Below are 23,266 nucleotides of genomic sequence, written 5' to 3'. Positions count from 1 at the left end.
ATTTATACTTCTTAATTCCTCCACCTTTTTCACCCATCCCCAACCCCCTGGCAGGCTCCCCCTGGCAACCATCAAAATGATCTCTGTATCTATGAGTTTGTTATTTATTTTGTTGTTTAGATTCCACATATAAGTGAAATCATATGGCATTTTTTACTCTTATTTTTAAAAACAAAAATTCCAGTTCTCTGGCAAAATTCTCCAACTTTTTTTATTGAATATAATAATCATTAGTCATTTTTAAATCCTTGTTTTAAATTAAACTCCAGTATATGAACCTATGAGTCTGTTTCTATTGTTTGTTTTTTCTACTAGTTTTCAGACATTTTACCCTGCTTTTAAGATGCCACTGTGGATGAAAATTTAAAGGAACTGGATAATGCTTTCTCTCTCTAACAAGTGCTAGGTTTTCTTTGATTAGGTAGAAAGTATCATTTTGATTTGTCAGACTGGTTTTGAGCTTTGTTAGGGATAATCTATTTTACTTTTGTCCTTTCTCTAGAACATCATTCTTATTCCTAAGTCATGGGTTCTCTGGGTCTTCACCTGAAAGCCAAGGGTGTTTACCAAGACCCCTTCACTTTGGCAGAGCTTGTACTTTAATAACTGTCTCCTGTGCAACTGTGAAAATCTATGTTCAATTCCTTAGCATCTCAGTTGATGTTTTCTGCTACGTTTCTTGGAGTGTTATCTTGCATGTGCACAGCTTAGGAATCAGCCAACACCCTTAAGGGGGCTTGTATGCAGATATTTGGTTGGACTTCTCTCCTCTCTGAGATTTTGCCCCTGGAGTCCCAGCTATATTGGCAGTCCTAAAGTCTGACTGTTATCTCCTCAATCCAGTAATACTATCACTTTCTACTTGGAATCTATTCTCCAAAACTACAAATGTCCCCTGGCAAAAGCCAAGGTAAATGCAGAGCTAACTCATGAGCTTCCCTTATTTCAAGGATCATAGCCACTCAAATCATGTTTGTAATGGTTATTGTCCAATACCTTCAAAATATATTTTATATATTTTGGGCAGTATTAATATACGATGTTGGTGAAAGGGCTGGTCCAATATAAGCTACTCAACCTTGGACAGAACCAGAAGTCATCGGGTTATTTTAAAATGCATCTAGCAATTCTAATACCTAGAATTTCTATGGGTATGTTTTTACTGCTTACTGTTCCTGCTAGTGTTCATTTATTTTGTCTTTCTCTTTGTGTGCCTGGGAATTGTGAATTATTTACTACACACTGTATTTTTAAAAATTGTTTATACAAATAATGCGAGATCTAGAATGATGTAATTTTTGAAAATGATTTTTTATTTATTTCCGCTAGGTAACTAAGATCAAAACACTTAGAACAGTGCCTGGCACACGGCAAGTAGTTAGCTCTCATTATTGCATGTCTATCTGCCCCACTCAGACTGAGAATACTCCAACTTGTATGTTCCCAACATTAGTACAAAGTTTGGTTTATAGTCATAACTAAAAAGTAGTTGCTGCGTCAATGGCTTAAGAAACTGAAAATGAGGTGAGACATATGTATGAATCACACACATACAGAAACACACAAAATCATGAATACTTTTACAGAGAGATAATCTTATGTACAGGTTTAAAAGAATGATATAAAGCAAACACTTACCTTCCTGTAGTATTGGCATGCTTCGCCTTGGAACACTTTCTAGATTTTCATTTTCTGTTACACGAGTTTCTAGAAAAAAGAGAAAAAGGAACAACCTTTGGATACTTGTGAAAATTCATGTTGAGGCTATTATGATTTCATTATAATTATTCAGCTTTTAATGAATTGGAATTATCCATGGAAATCTTCCCATAAAGTCATCCATCAGCATTGTCATTCTGCTTCTAGAGTTCATCTAAAATACTTTCATTCTCATTGCTCCTTTATATTAGATTTTCTGATTCTTTGAACTCTCCTATCTGATTCCCACCACCACCATCTGGGTAGAATACCTAGTTTGGGCTTGGCAGACCTGTAAGATCAGGACTTCTGTTACTGCATTCTGGCCCATGTATTAAATGTATTGGCAAAGAATGACTGCACCATCCCACTCTGCGAATCCAAGGTAGGTAGGCACCATTTGCTTGCATGCCTTCTCTTCCATTTGCTCTACTTGTGCCCATTATTACAGACCAGGTTCAGAATGGATTTACCTATCTCAGACTGTCTTTGAGGTTTTCTTGGTAAAATTGGTGCTGGTATAAAAACATCAGAAAAATGACTAATATTTTGTTGTAAATGGTGAAACTGCTGTGGTTTTGCTTGAACAGGCGTAATACTTGGAAGAGGTCTTAGTCTTTTTGCATTTAAATCTATCAGACTCTGCTTAAAAGTATAGGTCCTGCTCATTGGTAAAAGTAGATACTCAGAGTGAAGAACTTCCTTGAGTTTGGGGGTGATAACTGGGGCAGGAACACTTGAAGGTTTGGAGTACTGTGAGGAAAAAATCAGAACGTCTTTTAGCATGTTCTCAACAAAAATACTTTTTATTTTTGATGCCTCTTTTGATTTTCTTAATCTTTTCATTTGGTTTGTTGCTCTCCCAAAAATTCGACTGGAAGCTGAAAGACAACTTGGAAAAAATATGCTACCAGTAGCAGTCTCTGGAATTTTCCAATAGACATTCTTAGATGGTTTTGAAGATGTTGAAATAGTAGTCACTCTTTCTTGTACATGATGATCAAGAGAGAGATTTTGGATAGTGACAATGGTTTGTAATTGATTTCTTGAAACAACATCAGGAAAACTAGTTTTATCTCTTTGAATTAAAGTGGTTTCATCTTGAGCAAACTTTACATGTAGAATTTTACCAGTCTTGGCTAGACCAGGAAAAAAAAAAAAAAAAAGAAAAAGCACAATTAGATTACATTTATCAAGGTGTCAGGGACAAAACTATAATGTCTTACCATTCACAGTTTTTTTAAATATATTTTTTATTCACTCTCCCCTCTCTCAGCTTCTAAAATTGTTTCTGTATATACTCACTCAGCTATCAGAACTCTTGTTTAGCTGACTGGGATAAAGTTTGAATGAACAATTGAAGAAGTGAAGAGGCTAAATTGTATTAGATTTAGAAAGGGTAGAGAGCTTATTCTTGATATAAAAACAGAATTGATGGAGAGAGAGATTATAAAAGGAGATTTTTGAACAGTTGTCACTAAAACTCTGGCAATATGGATGGGTAAAAATAATTTTGATGAACGTTTGCTGTTTGTCATCATCTCTTCCTCTATAACTCCTCCCCCCTTCCATAACTCCTCTGAGCAAAAAGTACATTTCTTTTCATCGCCAGATGTCAGACCAATGTATCTTTTGAACATGAAAACATTCTGATACTGACTACAGGGTACCACAAGTTCATTTAGGTTACAAGAAAATGCACTATGCCTACATTCTTAGATTCCTCATTACATTACATATGTTTTCTCTTTCCTATGTGACAGAGTGTTAAATGACATTTGTTTTCTATTGTGTCGGTTGAGTACGATAAATGATGAGGACCTCTATATTCTAATGAGGAAATAATAGATTCACTAAGGCAAGACTTGCAAAGAGATGGATAAAACAGATGCTCACCCACCTTGTTGCTTACATTTAAGAGATGGCTAGAGATTGATCTGGGTTCAAAGAGAGGATTTGTTCTGAATAGCGCTATTGGAATGCTACATGTTTCCCTGATCTCTCCATGGTGGGTGGAGGAGGATAATTTCCCCCCACCTCAATCCAAGTGAGATGGATTCTCAGAAAACCATGTATAGAGAAGAGGAGTGTATGCCACAAGGAGAAAATAACATCTCACAGCTCCCCTTCTTACTTCCCCTACTGATACCTACAGAGCAGCAAAAAAGGATTTGCTCACTCAGTGCTGTGTTTCAAGAGAATCCTTGAAACTACTTGATCTGTATTTCCAGCCCTTTCAGGGGGGTACAGAGACTGATACCTGATTCTTATCTTAACTCTTAACTCCTTAACACTTTGCCACTCCTAGCCCCACCTATCGAGGAGCCAGAAACTATAATGAGTTGGAGAAGAGAAGTAAAAGAACAAAGTGGAAGAACTTACCATGCCTCTGTTTCCCTCGGTTTGTCTAAAAATTAGCATACCTAGTCTGAGCTGAGAAAATAAACTAGGTTTCACTCCATACTAGATGAAAGTACTGATTTAGATTGGAATAATTGCTTATTATCTGAAAATGAGAAAAGGCTAATAGATGAAAGTGACTAGAAAAGCCTTAGGAGAGGGATGTGTGCCCTGTAAGTTTGAAGAGTAGTAGCAGAAGAATAATGATTGCTTCCTGCTTATATGGAACTAATCAAAGTGAGCTCATTCAATAAAATGATTACACCACTGCCTTCAGTTTTTTCTCTCCCAAATTAAAACAAAACATGATACTGAGCAAAAATAGACTCCAGAACTCTTTCCAACCACCATCCTACCACTTTTATCCTTCCTTTCATTGGCAAATTGAAGTGGTTTACACTCATTAGTTTGACTTCCTCTCCTCTAATCTCTGTTGTTTGTTGTTTCCCTTTATTCTGTAACTGTTTTTAAATTAGTAGGCTTTATTTTAGATAGATAAAAAAGATGAGCAAGATAGTACAGTTACCATATATCCGCCCCTATTGCACACAATTTCATCAGTTAACATCTGGCATTTGTGTGGTACATTTATTATAATTAATGAATCAATGTTGATATAGGATTGATTGAAGTCTATAATTTATGTAAAAAACTCAGTCTTTGTGTTGTATAGTTCTATAGGTTTTGACAAATGCATAATGTCATGCATTCACCATTACGGTATAATACAAAATAATTTCACCACCCTCAAAATCCTCTGCGCTTTACCTATTCATCTTTTCCCCTCACCCTGAATCTCTGGCAAACACTGATTTAAAATTTTTTTTTCTTTTTTTTTTTTTACTGTCTCTGTATTTTGCCTTTCCAGAATTCCACATAATTGGAATCCTGCAGTATTGTAGCCTTTTCATCTGGCTTCTTTCATTTAGCAATACGCAGTTAATGTTCCTCTATGTCTTCATATGGCATGATAGCTCATTTCTTCTCATCACTAAATAAAATTACATTGTGTGGATGTACCACAGTTCGTTTATCCATTCACCTATTGAATTGCTTCCAGTGTGGAGCAATTATGAATAAAGTTGATATAAATACAATGTGTAGGTTTTTGTGTGGACATAGGTTTTCATCTCAATTGAGTAAATAAATATCTATGAGTTTAATTGCTGGATTGTATGGTAAGAGTGTGTTTACCTTTGTACAAAACTATCAAACTGTCTTCAAAAGTGGTTGTACCACTTTGCATTCTTGCCAGCAACGAATGAGAGTTCCTCTTGCTGCTCTCCAGCATTTGGTGTTGTCAGTGTTTTGGATTTTAGCTCTTATAATAGGTCTGCAGCAGTTATCTTATTGTTGTTTTAATTTGCAATTTCCTAATGACATCCGAGTATGATGTTGAGCATTTTTTTATATGCTTATTTGGTCTCTGAATATTTTTTTATATGCTTATTTGGCCTCTGAATATCTTCTTTATTCAGGTGTTTGTTCAGATCTTTAGCTCACTTTTTAATCGGGTTGTTTTCTTATTGTTGAATTTAACAGTTCTTTCTTTATTTTGGATGCAAGTCCTTTATCAGATATTTAATTTGCAAATATTTCCTCCCAGGCCATGGCTTGTCTTCTTATTGTTTTAACAATGTCTTTCACAGGGAAGTTTTTAATTTTAATGAAATGCAACTTATCAGTTTTTTCTTTCATAGATTGTTCTTCTGGTGTCATATTTAAAAACTCATTGCCAAACCCAAGGTCACCTACATTTTCTCCTATGTTATATTCTAAAAATGACCCATTAAAACCAGAAGACACACAAAAATAAGGGAGGATTTTAAAGAAGAAGCAAAACAACTGGAATGAATAGAAACTTTATAAATGTGGCAGATATTAAGCCAAGAATGTCAATAATTTATTAAAATGTGAATGGTTTAAGTATATCAATTAAAAGAAAAAAGCTGTCAGAGTAGATAAAAAACAAGACCCAACTATATCTTATCTACAAGAAACTTATTTTAAATATAAAAAGACAGATTAAAAGTAAAGGGTAGAGAAAGATATACTATACTAACAGTTATCAGAAGAAAACTGGAGTAGATACATTAATTTCGAACAGAGCAGACTTGCGAACAAGAAAAACTATTAAGATGATATTCACAGTTTCCAGAGATTAAGATGTCAGTGTCTACTGAGGGGTCATTTTTCAGTCTACCCGACCCCCCATTCCTTGTTCCTCATATTTAACACATACAAATCAATCACCTCCAGGCCTTATTCAAATTATGTATGTCAACTCCAAAGCCTCCAATTCCCCATCTCTTTCCTTTCCCCACTCCCCACCTACTTTACAGGGTCATGCTCTCTTTCCTTTTCCACCATGAGAATCACTGAAGAGGTGACCTGTTGTTCTGATGGATTTGTATTTCATCCTCATTTGGTATACAGTGGAGACAAAGATTGAAAATCAGTGATCTAATTAAGTTCCACTGTTTCAGAAATAGAACGAGGAGACCCACTGACTTAATGACTTGCTAAAGCCATATACACATTAGTCTGGAGCAGAGACCAGAATTCATGTTCCTGCTCCCATTCTAGGGCATTTTGCACTGTTCCAGGTTGTTGCAACTCAGGAAACAATTGTGGGCCAAGTGAGAAGTATTACAGGTATTTTAATATCTTACAACTATAGAGTGGTTTTATAGTTTATAAAGTGCTTTCACACAGGCTATTGCATTTTAACCTTCTTCTCTCATAGTTAAGCGATCAAAACCCTCCAGATTTTCCCTTCTGGTTTTAACTGCCATCATCCTAGTCTATATTGACTTAATTTTACCCTTGATTTTCTGACATAGGCTTATAGTGTTTTTACCAAATTGTTTGAATTGTATTAATGATAATTCAGATTTCTTAGTTTGGTATGTAAAAATCTGTGTGACCTGGACCCACTTCACCTAACCTTACTGTGTGATGACATGTTACTTTCCAATGAGAATCCTTATGTACTCAAATTATTAGTGACAATCACGAAGGCCACACTGCTCATTTATAACTTCATTTCTTATGTTGATCACACTGTGTGTAATACCTTCTATTACTAACCAATTTAAATCATTTTATTATTTTGAAGTCTACCTTAAACCTCCTGCAATCCATCTTTCTTGATTAATACAATCTACACTTAAAGTTCTTATTGATTCAACAAACATTTAACACCAACCATGTGCCAGCTGTACACACAGTGCCGAGGGTACAGCACTAACCTTGCCATGATCAAAAATCTCACAATTTAATATAGAAACTAGGCAGGTAAACAGTTATAGTAGAAAATGAGAAGTGCTCAATAGGGAGCATAAAGGAAGACACTCTGACTAGGGGAAGCAGGAAGACGTATTTAGACATATCTTCCCAATGAAGATGATACCTGTCTTCTCAAGTCCATACTTCCTTATTTTTTGACACATTTCCCCATGATTTATTTCTTTTCCTAGTATATTAAATTTCTACTTTCCCAATCAACTTTCCTTTGCCATCATAAACTACACAGGTCTCCTCTACAATTAAACATATTTCATTCCACTTCTCATGTCTTAGTTCAAACCCCATTCTTGCCCCCAGTGCTTTCTCACATTTATGAACTACTACTGTCTACTATCAATTGGACATAAATTCTATGCTGCTTTGTACTGCTAGTTAAGGTTCTTATTTTATGTGTAGCTCATCTTTAAAGCTTAATTGAAGGTCTTGAAAGGTGCTGAACGTCAGCAACCAGATCATTTGTATCATTAATTCCCTATGGCACTTAGCATTGTATGTAAATTTTAGGTATTTATTTCAGGGTTTTATTTCAGTGTTTGAATATTCATTTTTATAAATTATACTTCAGTCATTTTAAGTATTAATTAATTCATTCAACAAATATTTTGAACACCTACTATGTGCACAGCACTCTGCCAAGAGCCTTTGGAGACATAGGATTAATAATAGTCAAGGTCATAGAATCTCCAAGGCACCAAAAGCAGAGGAGCTCCTCACAAAAAAGAATTATCCAGTCCAAAATGTCAATAGTGAGAAACTCTGTCTTAGAACATAAATTTCAACCAAAAGATAAATGGAAAAACTACAACCAAAAAAAACTGGTAGTGAGCAGTAAATCTACGTAACTGTGGATATTATTATTACAGAACTTTGTGTAAATGTAGAAATGTAGAACATTATAGAAATGTAGAAATGACATAACAAAAGTTGGTAGGGAAAGAGAGAGGAAATTGGAGGTAGCAAAGGTGTGTTGATTTAAGCATCTTTAACAGCCATAGATAAAAAGGTAATAATTTAACATTGTAAATCAAGTTATAGACTAGGCACATTTTAACAGTATAAATGTTGACACTAAAATAATTAATCCAGTCAGCTAAAATCAGGCAGTAGAGACTAAAAACGGGAAAGAAGAGGAAATATGCTAATTTTATCATTGCTTATAAGTCAGGAGTCAATAGGTACACGTACCATATACCAAAATAGAGGATTAAGGTATTATACAAAGTTATAGTTATAAAAGTGGCTCATCTTTATCTCATAGCACTTGCACTTATCATAGGGCAATTTTACATTTACTTATATAATTATTTGATCCTACCAGAGGGTAACTAATGAAGAGGATTGGCAGAGTCATTCTGCTCACTATTATATCTCTAGTCCCTAGCACTGTGCTCATAAACAGTCAATTCTTGTTACTTGCAGCAGTTCTATAAAGTTTGAGGAAACACTGAATTATCCAACACTGAGCCATGGCTTCTAGGGAAACTACAGGGTTAGGTTCTGGCAAGCCTCTGGTCTCAACATTATGGGCAACCAATCAATGCACAATCTTGTTTTATATGTGTTTCTATATAAAGACACCTTATTTAATATATATTGTTGATTCATTGACACTAAAAAAAAAAACAAAAAAAACTGAGGGCCAACAACACTGTATCTCATGCCTGAAGGAAGCTCATCTAACAGACATATTTTTCTCTGTAAGACATGTTAGAGCCTTCTTGTGCTTAGGGGGAGAGTAGATTGCACTTCAGCATTGTACTTGTGGGACATTTTAGGTCGCAAAATCACCAACACAAAGCACAAATATTCAAAAAACATGGCATTAAATAGACCAGGAAAAGGACAGTTGTTTACAGCATGAGAACTGAAGTAAGAAGGCAGAAAGTGCCTGAGCTGGGAACATATGTATTTTCACTGCCTTAGGCATATCCAGAATGACTGAGAGTTATTATATATACCCTTGTCCTGCATGCAGTTTCAGTTATCATAAAAGGAGTGAGAAAGAGCTCTATATACTGCTCTGAATTGTTCTTTATGATATATTGTTGAGTTAAAAAGAGAGAATACAAAACAATGTACTGATCTGGTAATTACAAATAAATTTTAACAGTTACGTAAATTCGTCCCTACAGAATCCACAAATAATGAGAATCAACTGTACCTGTAGAATTGAATTGGGTGCTATCATCTTACGACAAACATTTGTCAGTTACTATTAAGTTGGTGCAAAAGTCATCGCGGTTTGAAAGGTTAAAAGCGATTGCAAAAACTGCGATGACTTTTGCACCAACCTAATAGTTATTAGTGTCTTTTAACTATTGTGATTCTGAGCTGTGCAGGTTGAGAACTTCCTATGAAAAATAAAGTTAATAACATATCTGATTAATATACATACCTGTATGGACTTTCTTCTTATGCAAAGGCAGCTTAGGGAGTTTGGGAGGTAAAGGTCTTCGAAGAAGTAGTAGTTTTGGGTGGTTTTGCATTTTAATTAATAACAAGCACTGTTTTTCACAGCTATTAGTCAAGGGTTGAAAAGCTTTTGAATGTTTGAATTGTTGCTGAAAAAGAATTCATTTCAATCTAGATTACATTTTAATGAAAATCATTCTGTGCTAATACTCTACTGAGTCCAAGCAGAATTCCTATAAAAGAAAAAGAGGTTAAGAAAATAATTCTTTAAAACTTCTAGAAGTAATCCAGGTAAAATTTAGGTTTAAAATTAATACAGAATTTTAAAATGTGTATGCTATTACCAACCAGGATCATTCTAAAATTTCCCATGTTAGTATAAAGTTTATACTTACAAAGTTCAATCTTCCAGTGCTCTTTCACTTAGTAAATACTGATTTTACAGAACAGTAGAAATGACGCTCATTTATTTCTTTACCTCCAAAATGTTATCACTTCATAAATACGGAAAAAGTTTTTGGTCAAAAAGATGAGGAAGTCCCCCCATGATAGCCTCTGAAGACCCACAATATCTAACTAATACCTAAGTTGTTTTCTATCTGCGATAATTACTTGTTTTATATTTCAATCACTACAGTCGTGCCATAACTATTTAATCCAAAATAAGATGGTCTTTAGTAGAATGAGATTTTCCGGGATCTCTACCCCAATTAGTACTGTTTAGAAATGATGCCGGGAGAGAGACCCTAAAAATGTGCGCTTAGTTCTCAGGGCAACTCCGTTGACAGTTTAGAAGGAACTGCTTTGGAACTGCAAAAAAATGGGCTGTTTTCTTCCCCAAAAGATAATTGTGCTCACAAGGGCTCAAGGTATGTTCCCTGGTAGTACATCCCACTTGATTACGGAGATTCCCTTCCGTATTGTCTAAGTGCTTGGAAACGTTGGACTCCTCAAAACAACCGGCTTTTCCTCTTTTATCTCCTTTTCCTTGGAACTTAGGTGACGACGTATATAGGTCCAGTGAGGTCTTGGGTCTGCCGGCCGGTTGCTGTCCAGAAAGTAAGTACCAAGGCCACCCTCACCCCCAGGTAGGGTGCGGCCAGAGGCTAAAGAGGCCTTAGCAACCGGACGCCGGTACGTCCACTCTGCCCGGCTGAACGCGCAGGCGCTGGACGGGGAGGGTGGGGTGGGGCGGGGCGCGCGCCCGAGGAGTCCTGTGGTGCTGGCTCGGCCCCACCGCGCCGCGCGTGGAGCCGGGTCGCCTGTCTCAGCCCCAGTGTGGGGCTTCTGGGGAGGCTGTGGGCTGTTGGGGCTGGAGGAGAAGTCCGCTCCACGTGCAGCTGCTGTACGGAACCCCGTGGTGACAATTGTTATTACTATTTTATTCTTAATGACAATGACCACTATTATTTATTTACTCTTCTCGATTACACCGTGCTTAAATCGGGTATCTAAGGTCTGGGCTGGCATTCTTTAATGCTGCACTTGGGCGCAGCCGGTCCTGTTGCTGATTTTGCAGTGCCCCCGAAAAGAACATCTGTTTTCTTTCTTTTCTTTTAATGCAAACTGTTGTGTCTTTCTGATCCTTTAAAGTTCCTGGATGAAAAGGAATTGTGTAGGAGTAGGGGAATTAAGGATCCAAGTGAGACTTTGAAAGAAACCTGTTTCTCACTGTCAGAGTCATTTGTTCTGATTATCGTACTGTGACTTGTCTTGTCTGTCATGGTGTTGATGAACCTGTACGTACAGTGATCAATAATACATTGTGTGTGTTTGCATGTATGCTCGTGTTTCTCTGGAGAGTTGAGGCCTCGCAATGCTCGAAAGAACTGATTAGGTAGATGTGTAAATCCTAACTCAGAAAGTAAAGTAGATGGAGCTTACTTCTAGTCTTGTTTTTTTTTTCTCCTTGTGTGTTTGTCTGTTTTATTAAGTGCAAGTGCAGAGACTTCAGTAACAAGTGTTGTAAGATGAGAAACTTCTGTATAGCTTTTGGGATCTTTCAAGATTTACTCCCTAACCAAGTCTTCCTTTATTCCTTAATAGCAAGCATACATTTTAAAACAATCAATGGAAAAGTGAAAAAGTATTTTATCAGACTCTGGGAAATATTACGCACCTTGTTTTCCCTCAGAGTATTAGCATATGGTTTCTTTTCTTGTAAGATTACTGTGTTCCAATTAGAGTACCTCCTAAAACCATGAATTTAATCCATTTTTGCCTGTGTCTTAGCTTCTCAGAAAGAGGAAAGTTGACAATAGGCAAATCTGGTTGCTAGGTTTTGTCTCAAGAGATATATGGTGTGCATATTTTGTAAGTGTGAAAAAATGTTTACATTTTTAAGCTTAAAAAAAATGTGTGTGTTCCAATATATAAATTGAGTGAGGTCCCAATGCTCTTAAAAGTTGTTTGAACCATGAAAAAGAACTACTGGCACTCAGTTTTACTGACCAGAGCTTGGCCTTTAAAACTTATGCTTAGTATTGAATTGTCAAAATCAAGGCAGTGTGCTTATCACTCTTTTTCTAAAAATGCTTTGTCACACATGGAATCAGGCATCAGGCTTTATTCCCTGCAGATTTCTTCTAGCATGTAACAGTCAGAACCTAGGGCTGTTTAATATGTAACCTCCTTAGGTGTGAATATTTTATTTTCTACAACTTACTGCTTCTATTGGCACTATTTAGGCAAATGAGATCATTATTATGAAAATTCATGACTTGGTGTGTATATGTCGGTTATTCTAACACATCTAAGATGCTTCACCTATGGACATGATGTACAAATAAAGGCTGGATTTGGAAGGAATAAATCACACTCAATATGGATTGTATTATTATTTTAATTTAACTTATTTTTTATTATTTTTGAAAATATTGCTACCTCAATTTACTTTTTTGCTTTTTAAAAAATTAATCATGTCTCCTTAAATAATATAGGTCCCTCTTTGATTTTAAGGGTCTACTTTACCTTATGTACAGTACAATCAGCCTACTTATTTGTCCCTTTAGCTTTGCAATTGGCAGAACTTGTGATAAAGCTTGTCAAACTGAACCACAACTCTTTCACTCTTTCAGCAGATTGTGTTAAGTAGCCCAGGGTAACAGTGAGCATCGAGGATATACATATGGCGTTTTTGTTTTTGTTTTTATTATGTTGCTGAAATGAGATAAAAAGCCTTATGCAAAAGCAACCTCAGGTACCCCACAAGTAATGCTATTGATTTTCCTAAATAGTGGGGAATACTTGGGGAATCTCAGATTCACTGTTGTTTGAAAGGACACAGCTCTGTTGGAATTGTGTAGAAATTGTTGCTAGAAATCTTCACAGTTTTCCATGTATCTCTCTCTCATTTGTTTATTTGTTTTAAAACAGAACAGAGATTTACTAAGCAGTTCGGTCAGTGCAGATTTAATATAAATTTTACATTGTGGATATAGCTGGAATAGTTTGTATTTTTAAGCTCATATTAGTTTTTAGAAGTTCTTTTAAGAAATGAATAGCTATTTTTGAGTCCCTATGGTAACCCAGGGCACTAAAAGACGTATGTTCTTGTTCTGAATTTACCTGATCGTGTAATTATATACACTGGGAAATGTCTTTACTTTTCATCAGCATAATGACTTAAATGTATACATTTATTTCGTGTGTTTTCATTCTGCTGCGTAGAGAACAGTTTTATATTTTCTTAAAGGTTAATAAGGATATTTTGAAGAAGCCGCTTTACTTTTTACCTCTCATATGCAAGGGCAAAAACTTTATTTCTGTTCTTAATTATTTTTTGGCCAGTTTAGTTATTTCTTTTTGTCTTTCAGGTTGATAGTTATTTCCTTTGTTTGAACTAGAGAGTGATCCTTGGATTCCTTTCAAAAAAACCATTACTAATAAGGAAATGTCATGCAACCTGCATAATAGAATTAAAAAAAAAAAACACCTCCCAAACTTAACGAAAAGACAATGCCTATCTGTTTTTAAGAGCATATTCATGAATTCCAGAATGATTTTATTGGAAACCTACTAGGCACAAGGTATTTTGCTAGGTCCTAAATTTGAAACTCTGTTAACACAACTTATAAAGATTCATTTGAGGCTTATAATTTTAGACATTGAAATGAAATTTTAAATCATTTTCAAAGCATTTCCTTATCTATAATTATAAATACTTGAGGTTTTTAAAAATGTTAACATTTAAAAAATGTTTTTAATTATGTTGCTTGGGTAGAAAAGTGTTATTTATTCACACTATCCCAAATACTCAGAAACAATCTTATATTTCCTTAGCTTCAATGATCTTACTAGACTGTTTGTCGGTACCCAACTGATACTAGATATTGTGTGTTTGTGTCCTCCAAAAAAAGATAATAATATTGTTTCCTTAATGTTAGGTTGACTAAGCTATGAATGATGAAGTGTCATTATTAGTTACTTCTATGTGGAAGGCATTGTTCTAAGTGTTGATTTTATGTTTTATCTTACTCCACAATTCCCACATTAATTGAAAATTCTAGTATCTGTATCACATTTCAATCAAAGGCAGCCTCACATAGCTCAGCTTGGCTGGGCTCAGATCCCTGACTGCCACTTGTCAGCTCTGTGCCCTTGGACCAGTTGCTTAAGCTCTCTAAGCCCCTGGGTTTCCTCACCTGTATAGTTGGGGTAAAATGGTACCTAACTCAGGGTATTGTAGGATTTAAAGAGAATCTATAGCAAGGATTTAGTTTCGTGTCGGTTATAGATGAGTTTTCATTAGATGCTAGTAGTTAGAAAACATATGGCCCAGGTTTTCTATCTGCAGTGTCGCTGCTTTGAGTGACAGCAGTTGACGTTAACCACAGTGTTTGGTATGGAGGACTAGAGGGTGAATCCTGGGCATTTATCCACAAAATATCACACTCTGTTTATATCTCCAGTATATTGAAGAACCTAGTCTGCAGCTTTCAGGTTGTCAAACAAGTGTCGTGTTCTAGGCAGGTTCCTACATTCTGTCACTGGTCGTATATCCTTCTGGGCCACAGAGCACCTGTGGGACAGTTTGTGCCTGAAAGAGTACAAGTACAGTGATGTAAGTAAGGAGGCCTTGACTCATCCTTCACGTGAATTGAGTTCGTGAGCGCTGTTAGCATTGACTGAGCTGGACTGAATCCATGATGAATTTCAACCAGTGACCCAAGGATGAAGGCTGCTTTGTTCTCAGTGTCCTTGATGCAGCTGGAGAGCTTAACAAAGGTGGAAGAGGCCGAAGGGTTGCAATGTGACCCTCCTTTGAATGGCTAGAAAGAAAGGTGTTCCAAAAGCACACCGTCTTTCTCAGGTTTTTTCTAATGTGCACACCAGACTTCGGGAGATGAATCTACTGAGTCTTTGGGACCGGCTAGGATTTAGTCCTAAACTTATAAGGAACATGTGCCGTGCCCCTGAGGTGTATGAGCTACATGCCTTCTGTCAGTACTCCAAAAAAAAATGTAATGTTTAGAACCATAGGTGAGCAGAGATTCTTTGTACTGACTTACTCTTCATTCTGAGGCAAATAGCAATTTATGAGCTTAAACGGTAAATAGGATGGATTTGCTCTTCAAACCTATTATTCCGCTTTATGCTCACAGTTCTAATTAAGTATATGTTTTATTGTTAAGTGTAATGAGGCTAAAATTGTGTGGGGACTGAGAGTAGGGAAGAGCACAGATTGCCTGGACATGAAATGGTGCGTTATATTCTCCTTGTTGATGAAGAACTTGCATTTCTTATACCACAACTGGACATATAGAACCAGAGCTTATGTTTCAGTATCACATAGTGAGTTTAATATGCTTTTGACAGTCCTTCAAGATTTATAACAACCTCAATCCCCCACTCTTAAGTTTTGATGTCAGAGATTTTATCAGGGTTGAAATTAATAAATTGAAGGCCATTGTTTCTCTCCTTGCCCAGTCCAGGTAGTCACCTGCCTTGGTGGTATGGAGAAAGCTCCTTCATTTCCTCTGCCAGTTATTCCAGGTGAAGTAATACCCTCCAAGGGAAGAGGCTATGGAGTCCAACTCTATTCAGGATTTATGGGAAGACAGATTATGGGCTTTATTTTTCTCTCCATTGCAATTCCAAGCAGAGCAGCTACACTTTTATCTGTTTGACCTAGTAATATGGTTCTGTTTAAGACTGGCTTCAAAGAAAATATTCTGCAAATTAATAAGAGAGTTGCATGCACACCACCAAACTAGATGAGATTTAATCAGTGCTCCTGTTTCTCATTGGATGAGTCATGGAAACCTTATATGCCATTGCAGGTGGGGTACCTTCCTTATACTTCCCCAGGAATCCCATAAACCCCATCACTTCCCAACCCACCCAGAATCAGACCTATAAGGAGACACCTCTATTCACAGCTTCTTTCAGCAGGAGCTAAGGAAACCAAAACATTCCCTTCTTACTACCACCTCCATTTCCCAAACCCAGACTCATAGTATTAAAAAGGATTGATTCCAGAGGATTTGTAACTTGGTGTATCACCTTACCCAGGTGATCCCACTTGGGAGGAGAAAAAGCATCTCATTTTGCACATTCACTCCGTGGTTGTTCTTAGTATATATTTGTGAGACACTTGATGTCCCCAGTGAAGGTAAAGGAGATGGCACTAATGGGGCCAGTGAGGAGCTAAAGTGATAGACCACAGTGACGGAAAGTGGAACCATGAGGGTAACAAATCCAGCTTGCCACCATTGGCTTATCAGAAATTATTTAGTTAGGAACCAGAAGGGCCGGTTTCGCTAATCTTGTACTGTGAGCTGTAAGATGAGCTGTGATGAATTAGAACAGCTGTGAGTTTTAGAACCACACCACAGACTTCGCCCAGAATGTTTCTAAATACATGTATGTCGTTTATATGTACTTATCTCCAATCATTTTCAGAGAGAAATGTTATCTGTAAGATGTAGAAGTATTAGAGCATCAAATGCTTCAAGAACTTCCTACAGTAGTGGAGGTGTGGATTTTAAGAGGTCAAAAATTCCATATGAGTTATTGACTTGTTCTGGCTGGAGGATAAAGGAACTACAGAGGCAAGGGCTCTGGCTGAAATGGAAGCAGGACTTTACCTCCTGCTTGACCTCTCAACCTTCCCAAAATGACTTCTACCCTTTAGAAACACCCCACAAAAATTAACAGATACCTTTCTTCCAGGTATCTCACAATACCTCTCTGAAGTAGAAGGGACAGACTTTTGATGCAGTCAGGGTGAAGCACAGGAAGGGGGAGGTCACACAGTCCTAGTTACAGATAAGACCAAGGTCCTGTCTCCTGAAACAATAAACTGCCCTGTCTATAATTTTGGAATATCACACCCCAAAACATTTGGGATTGGGAAGAAAATAGAGAATGTATTTACTTTCTCCCCTTCAGTATTACCTTTTTCCCAACAAGCTTTCTACTGTTTGTTTTTAAACAATGGGTGTATTTCTCCAAATGTGTGATTATGAAATTTACATAAGAATTGTCATTACTGAGTCACTCCAGGATAGCTCCGTCCTAAATGTTCAAAGGAAGCTGCAAGAGAATAGTTGGGATTGTTATCATCGGTGTTATCAATCTAAAACGTTTCTAAAACTGAACTGGGATTCAGGAGACTGTCTAGCCTCAGTTGGCTAACCTCTGTAAACCTCAGTTTCCTCACCTTTAAGGTTCTTTCAATATTTAGGCTCTATGGTTCTATTACTAATTAACATTCATGAACTGTTATTGATCAATTAGCTGTAAGTATATCAAAATAATTACTGAATATGGTAATATTTTTTACTTATACCAATCTTGGAATAACAATGTCTATTAACTATTATAAGTACTAGACTGGGTAATTTTATTTGCCATTCAGTAATATCTGGTAAGCTTTGGTGGATGGAAGCACTTGAGTTTGGTATTCCTATGATTTAATGAACAAAACCACGCATATGCTTTATGGATTTTGATCAGCTCCTCCTCCAATCTTCGTATTTTTAATTGAGTGTTTTCATTACAGTAATTAGTACTTGTTGGGAAAAAGTAATACAGAAGTGTAGAAAGTAAATATATTCTCTATCTTCTTCCCAATCCCAAATGTCTGGGGGGGGGGGTGACATTCCAAAATTATCTTTGTATATAATTTATATATATAATTGTTATTGAAAATAGATTACATTATTAATTATTTGGTGACATAGTTTTTTCTACTAGACATTTTATCTCAAATATCCTATGGGAAAGTATTTATAGATCCCCTTACTCTTTCTAATCCCAACATTTTATTTTACAGACTCAGAACCTTGCTTTTTCAGTCTGTCCAGGTATTGTAAAAAAAATACTGAACTAGGGGTCATGAAATTAATGCATGTTAATTTTAGAAAAATCAATTATACAGATAAAAAAGAGAAGAAAAATTTCATACAGAGATAACTATTGTCAATATTTTGATATAATGTATATAATTAAAAGCATTTTATTTATATACAAATAACATACACATGTGTATATTTACTTTATTTAACTTTAAAAATATTCTGTTCTGTTGCTGTTGTATAACCTTATTGTTTCTCTCAAAAATATGAGAATTGTTTTCCAGGTGGCATAAACATTTCAAAGCTTTTAAATAAAATAGTTCCTATTTATCTTCTGGAAATCCTAATTTAAGCTCCCACAAGCTGTGTGTAAGTGTGTTTATTTGTCTAATGGACCCTGAGAATTAATCAATTTTTTGATCACTACTCTGCTAGCTAGAAAATAGCACCTTATTTTAATTAGTGTTTGATGATTATTAATGAGCTTAAATATCTTTTCCTCTGTTTATTACTGAATGTATTCTATTATAAAGACTTATCTTAGTCTCTTCCATATTTTTACATTGTAGTGTTTATTGTTCCCCTTTAGTGATTTTTAAGGGATGTTTGTATAGTATGGATACCTAATATACCAGTTTGCCTACCTATGCTATTTAACATGAGATATAAAGTGTTTATATATTTGGAGCCTAAAGCTAAACAGACACAGTTTGAGTCCTGGCTTCACCATTTACTAGTTGTATGATTTTAATCAAGTTATTCAATACTTGAAGCTTTAACGTCCACATCTGTAAAATTGGAACAAAATTGGCAACTACACTGTATAGAATTGTGAAAATTAAATGAGAATGACCTTACAGTGCCTGGAGTATTGAAAATACTCAATAAATTTCAACTATTATTTTTCTTAATGGTAATTTAGGAATAAAATATAAAGGAAATGCCACAATCATGACTATTATTGTATTTCTTTGCTGCTAAATTATACTAAAATGGAATGTATGTATATATTTATACATGTGTGTGTGTATATATATATATATATATATATATATATATATATATATATTATAAACAATCATAAAGTTATTTTACACCTGAGCATGTGTAGTTTGTTTAGTTGGTTAGAAAATGATGCTAGGATTTTCTGTGTGACTACCAGTGCCGATGTGGACAGCCTCTTCTTTACTCCAAATACCTAGAAATACCAGACAAAATATGTAGCTGAGATTAACTGGAAGGAAAATCCTAGGTATTGGAAACAAAAAAGATTAATGGCAGTGAAGTAAACTTGAGGTGAAGCCACGGTAGTCCACCAGGGTATCCAATTTGACATGGGCTTTTTTTAGTGGCCGGGCACTGGGATTGTACCACCTACATAGGAAATGGACATGAGTTTTCCAATCTGCAGCAGGCAGAGAACTGAATCAGAACACCATGAATAAAGTTGAGAACCTCAAAACTAAGACCCTCTCTCTGAAAGTAGAAAATCCACACCCTGGCCAGTCCAGTGTTATTGGCCAAAAGGCTGGGCAAACAATATATTAATCCTGGACAAAGGCTCTCATGGACTCATTTTTTTAAGGATGCAAAGAAATGATTCATCAAGATGATATGCCAACATAAGACTATATCAACAACATAATTTCTAAATACATGAAACAAAAATTGACAAAATTACAAGGAGGTATTATTGATAAATCCACTTCTAAAATGGGGATTTTAAAAAATACATGTCTCTCAGAAACTAAGAGATCAAGCAAACAAAAGATTACGAAGGATATGGAAAATTTGAATAGCCCAATTAATAATCTTGATCTGATAGACATATACGGATACCTGTATCCAATAGAGAGCACACACATGCTCCCTAGTACATAAGAAATATTTATTAAAATTGTTGTGTACTTGGACATAAAGAAAATCACAACAAATTCTGAAAGCATGTTTAGTAGGTGCCTTAAACTATTCTGGCCGCTATAACAAAAATACCAGAGACTGGGTGCCTAATAAACACAGTTCTGGATGCTGGAATCAATACACTGGCAGATTCAGTGCCTGGGGAGGGCCCATTTCCTGTTTCATAGATAGCTATCTTCTTACTGTATCAGAAGGGGCAAGGAATCTCCCTGGGGTTTCTTTCATAAGGGCACTAATCCCATTCATGGGGGCTCTACCCTTATGACCTAATTATTTCCCAAGTGCCCCACCTCCAAATATCATCACATTGGGGGTTAGATTTCACATTTCGTCTATGGCAGCAGGTATCCTAGTTTGACTAGAGAAGAAGTTGGGCAGGTAAGGCTGCAAATGTAAGTCTAGGAGGAATTTAAATGTTAGGATGTTAGGATTTTGATTGCCCCCAGAGCCACTGAAAGATTTGGACCTGGAAATCTACAAGATCTGTATAAAGCAGTGAATTTGGATTTCAGGCCAATTTACTCCTTTAATTTTCAAGGGAGAAATGAACCAGCTCCAAATAAATCATAAGTTTGTGCAAAGTGAAGGCTAAATGGTGTCACTAAAGGCTCCAGTAGTTCAGAGGAAGCGAAGTGGGAGAATTGAGCTGTATGCTGCAGAATACAGTGCATATGTGAGCAGGAAACCTAGCCTCAAGGAAGCAACACCTGCTCACAGGACAAAGGGCGATTAATTTCCAGAAAATCACCACTATCCTCATTAAAATGCTTAATTTGATTTTGTTGTTATTGTTGTCTTGATTTAAATTCAATTTTTAAGCTAATTTTGGATTTATAGTTAGGATCTAACTGCATTATACCAAGTTTTATGTTTGCTGATGTAGTAGAAATAGTTAAAGACAACTCTGGAAGTCTGGGATCATTTTTCCAGATATTTATTCATATCAGAGAAATTCTAGTCTAGTTGATGCCCTTCATAAGCATGGAAAGGTGACTAATAATAATAGTAACTATAATAAAAACTATTAAACATGAGTACTAGCATTTTGGGTGCATATGCATTGTATTAGCCATTATGCTAAGCACTTTCTGTGCATGTTCCTCATCTATGCCTTGAAACTATGCTAGGATGTGAGTGCTATTTACTTTTCCCATTTTGATGAAGAAACAGGCTTAGAGGGATTAAGAAGCTTGTCCAAAGTCACAAAGACCATACACCCAGGAACCAGGTTTGGAACTCAAGGCTTTGTAACTCCGGAGCATGTACTCTTAACCACCTTGCTATACTGACTTGATCCGACCACATTTACTAGAAACTCGGCCGTATTTAGATCCAGGATCTCGACTTGTGACCTAGTATTTTTTCCACCTCACTTCCGGCCTCCATGTTTTTTTATGTGTGTGTGTGGTTTTTTTTTTGAAAGCATATAGCTGAAGACACAGAGTAGTTTAAGATTGTTTTGTAAGAAAAATTTTTAATTAGAAACATCTATATCAGAAGTTTAGAATATTTAATCATATTTTCAATTTTATTTGTGAAAAACTTTGACTTACCATTGAAATGTTTTAATTAGTTATTTGACATATCTTTTATTTCCTCTGTCACCTATAGCACATACCAGGTGTTCAGGTTTTGGACCAGATATTGGTCCAGTAGATTGGATGGATGAATGAAAATCTAGAGCCTCTTTTCTTCTTACGAATAGTTTAGATTTCAGAAGGCTATTTTCAAGTACACTTGCATATAAGTTTATAGTGACAAAAATGAATATAAGAAGCATTTCCTGCTATTGACAATTGTACTATCGTTAACTAGGTGTTAACATTTGGGAAATTTGGATGAAGGACAGATGGGGATTGGGGATTCTTTGAACTATTTTGGAAATTTTTTTTTTGCAATTCTGAAATTATTTTCAAATGAAAAGTTTTATATATATATATATATATATATATATATATATATATATATATATATATATATATATATATACATACCTATGAATGTAATCACTTGAATGAACCTTGAATGTTGCTCAGCCATCATACCATATTCCCTTAAAGCATTCTGTCTTCCAAACTCCTAGACAACTATTTTATACACTTTCCTTTCTCTGAAACCCTTCCATAGCTCCTTCTCAAAACTCATTCATTGTGAAAATAGAGGCAATCACAAGAATTTCCACAAGCCTACCTTCTAGCACTTGTGACCATTTACTCTGCTTTTTCTCCTACTTTTGTGGATGAGCTGTCCCTGCTCCTAAGGCCAAGCCCTTCACTTGTTTACTAGAGTTCATCCTCTCATCTATTTAAGAAAATTGCCCCAACAAATCTTCCCTCTGTCTATTGCATCATTATATATATATATATATATATATATATATATATATATATATATATATATATATATCCCCCCCCTTTCTCTTGATAATTCCGGGAAGCATAGATACATACTGTTATTTTTCCCTTCTTAAAACAAAACAAACAATAACAACAAAAAACCTCTTGAGTTCACTTCCTCCTTGAGCCAGATTCTGCAACGTTTCTATTCTTCCCTTTATAATAAATCCTTTTTAAATGTGTTTATATGAGGTGTGATGAAACTATACAGTAAATGTTTAAATTTTAAAAAATTGTTACAGTAAAAGACACATAGACATCAATCACCCTCAAAATACTCCCCCTTGCTTCTAACACATTTATCCCACCATTCTTGCCACTTTCTGAAGCAGTTCTGGAAGTCCTCTTTGGTGAGTGTCTTTAGTTGTGCTATCATGGCTGTCTTGATGTCCTGAATCATTTTTACTTTGTGGAAGAGCCAGAAGTTGCACGGTGCCAGATATGGTGATTAAGGTGGATGAGGACACACCATAATGTTTCTATTTGACAGAAATTGTCATATAGCAGAAGTGATGTGTGTCGTGGAGCATTGTCATGATGGAGGATGATTTATGGCACACTTTAAAACACACCTTCTCTCAACCATAGCTCACATCCAACTGACTGCACTGAACAAGTTGAAACTCATCACACACTGTTACTAAGGTTTGACACACTGCATCTCATATTGAAGATCCCTGCCTCTCCATTAGATGGCACTTGGCAACAGCATTCACCATATTTTGTGATCACAATGGAAAGGCTTTGTGTCACACATCGCGTCTTGTATGGCAATTTCTGTCAAATAAAAACATGGTGTGTTCTCATCCACCTTATTCATCAGATCTGGCA

At 35.9% G+C, this 23,266-nt stretch overlaps 2 protein-coding genes across 2 annotated transcripts in view; one reads left to right on the top strand and one right to left on the bottom strand.

The window, feature by feature from the left end:
* The window catches only part of LRRC63 (leucine rich repeat containing 63), a 64,453-nt gene extending 54,425 nt beyond the window's left edge, over nucleotides 1–10,028 (bottom strand). The window contains 3 exon segments of the mRNA XM_019753545.3: nucleotides 1,639–1,707; nucleotides 2,172–2,837; nucleotides 9,803–10,028. Coding sequence (XP_019609104.3) covers nucleotides 1,639–1,707; nucleotides 2,172–2,837; nucleotides 9,803–9,893 — 826 coding nt within the window. The 5' untranslated portion in view covers nucleotides 9,894–10,028.
* Nucleotides 10,029–10,998: 970 nt separating this feature from the next.
* Nucleotides 10,999–23,266, top strand: part of LCP1 (lymphocyte cytosolic protein 1) — a 90,435-nt gene continuing 78,167 nt past the window's right edge. Inside the window, exon 1 of the mRNA XM_019753558.3 lies at nucleotides 10,999–11,164. The gene's annotated coding sequence lies outside the window, so the exon portion shown is untranslated. The remainder of the gene's footprint in view (nucleotides 11,165–23,266) is intronic.

Source organism: Rhinolophus sinicus, chromosome 16 (assembly GCF_057876585.1).
Source record: "Rhinolophus sinicus isolate RSI-liver-muscle chromosome 16, RSI-T2T, whole genome shotgun sequence".
Classification (NCBI taxonomy): domain Eukaryota; kingdom Metazoa; phylum Chordata; class Mammalia; order Chiroptera; family Rhinolophidae; genus Rhinolophus; species Rhinolophus sinicus.
Note: the sequence above shows the minus strand (reverse complement) of the source record. Positions and strands in the feature narration are given on the sequence as shown.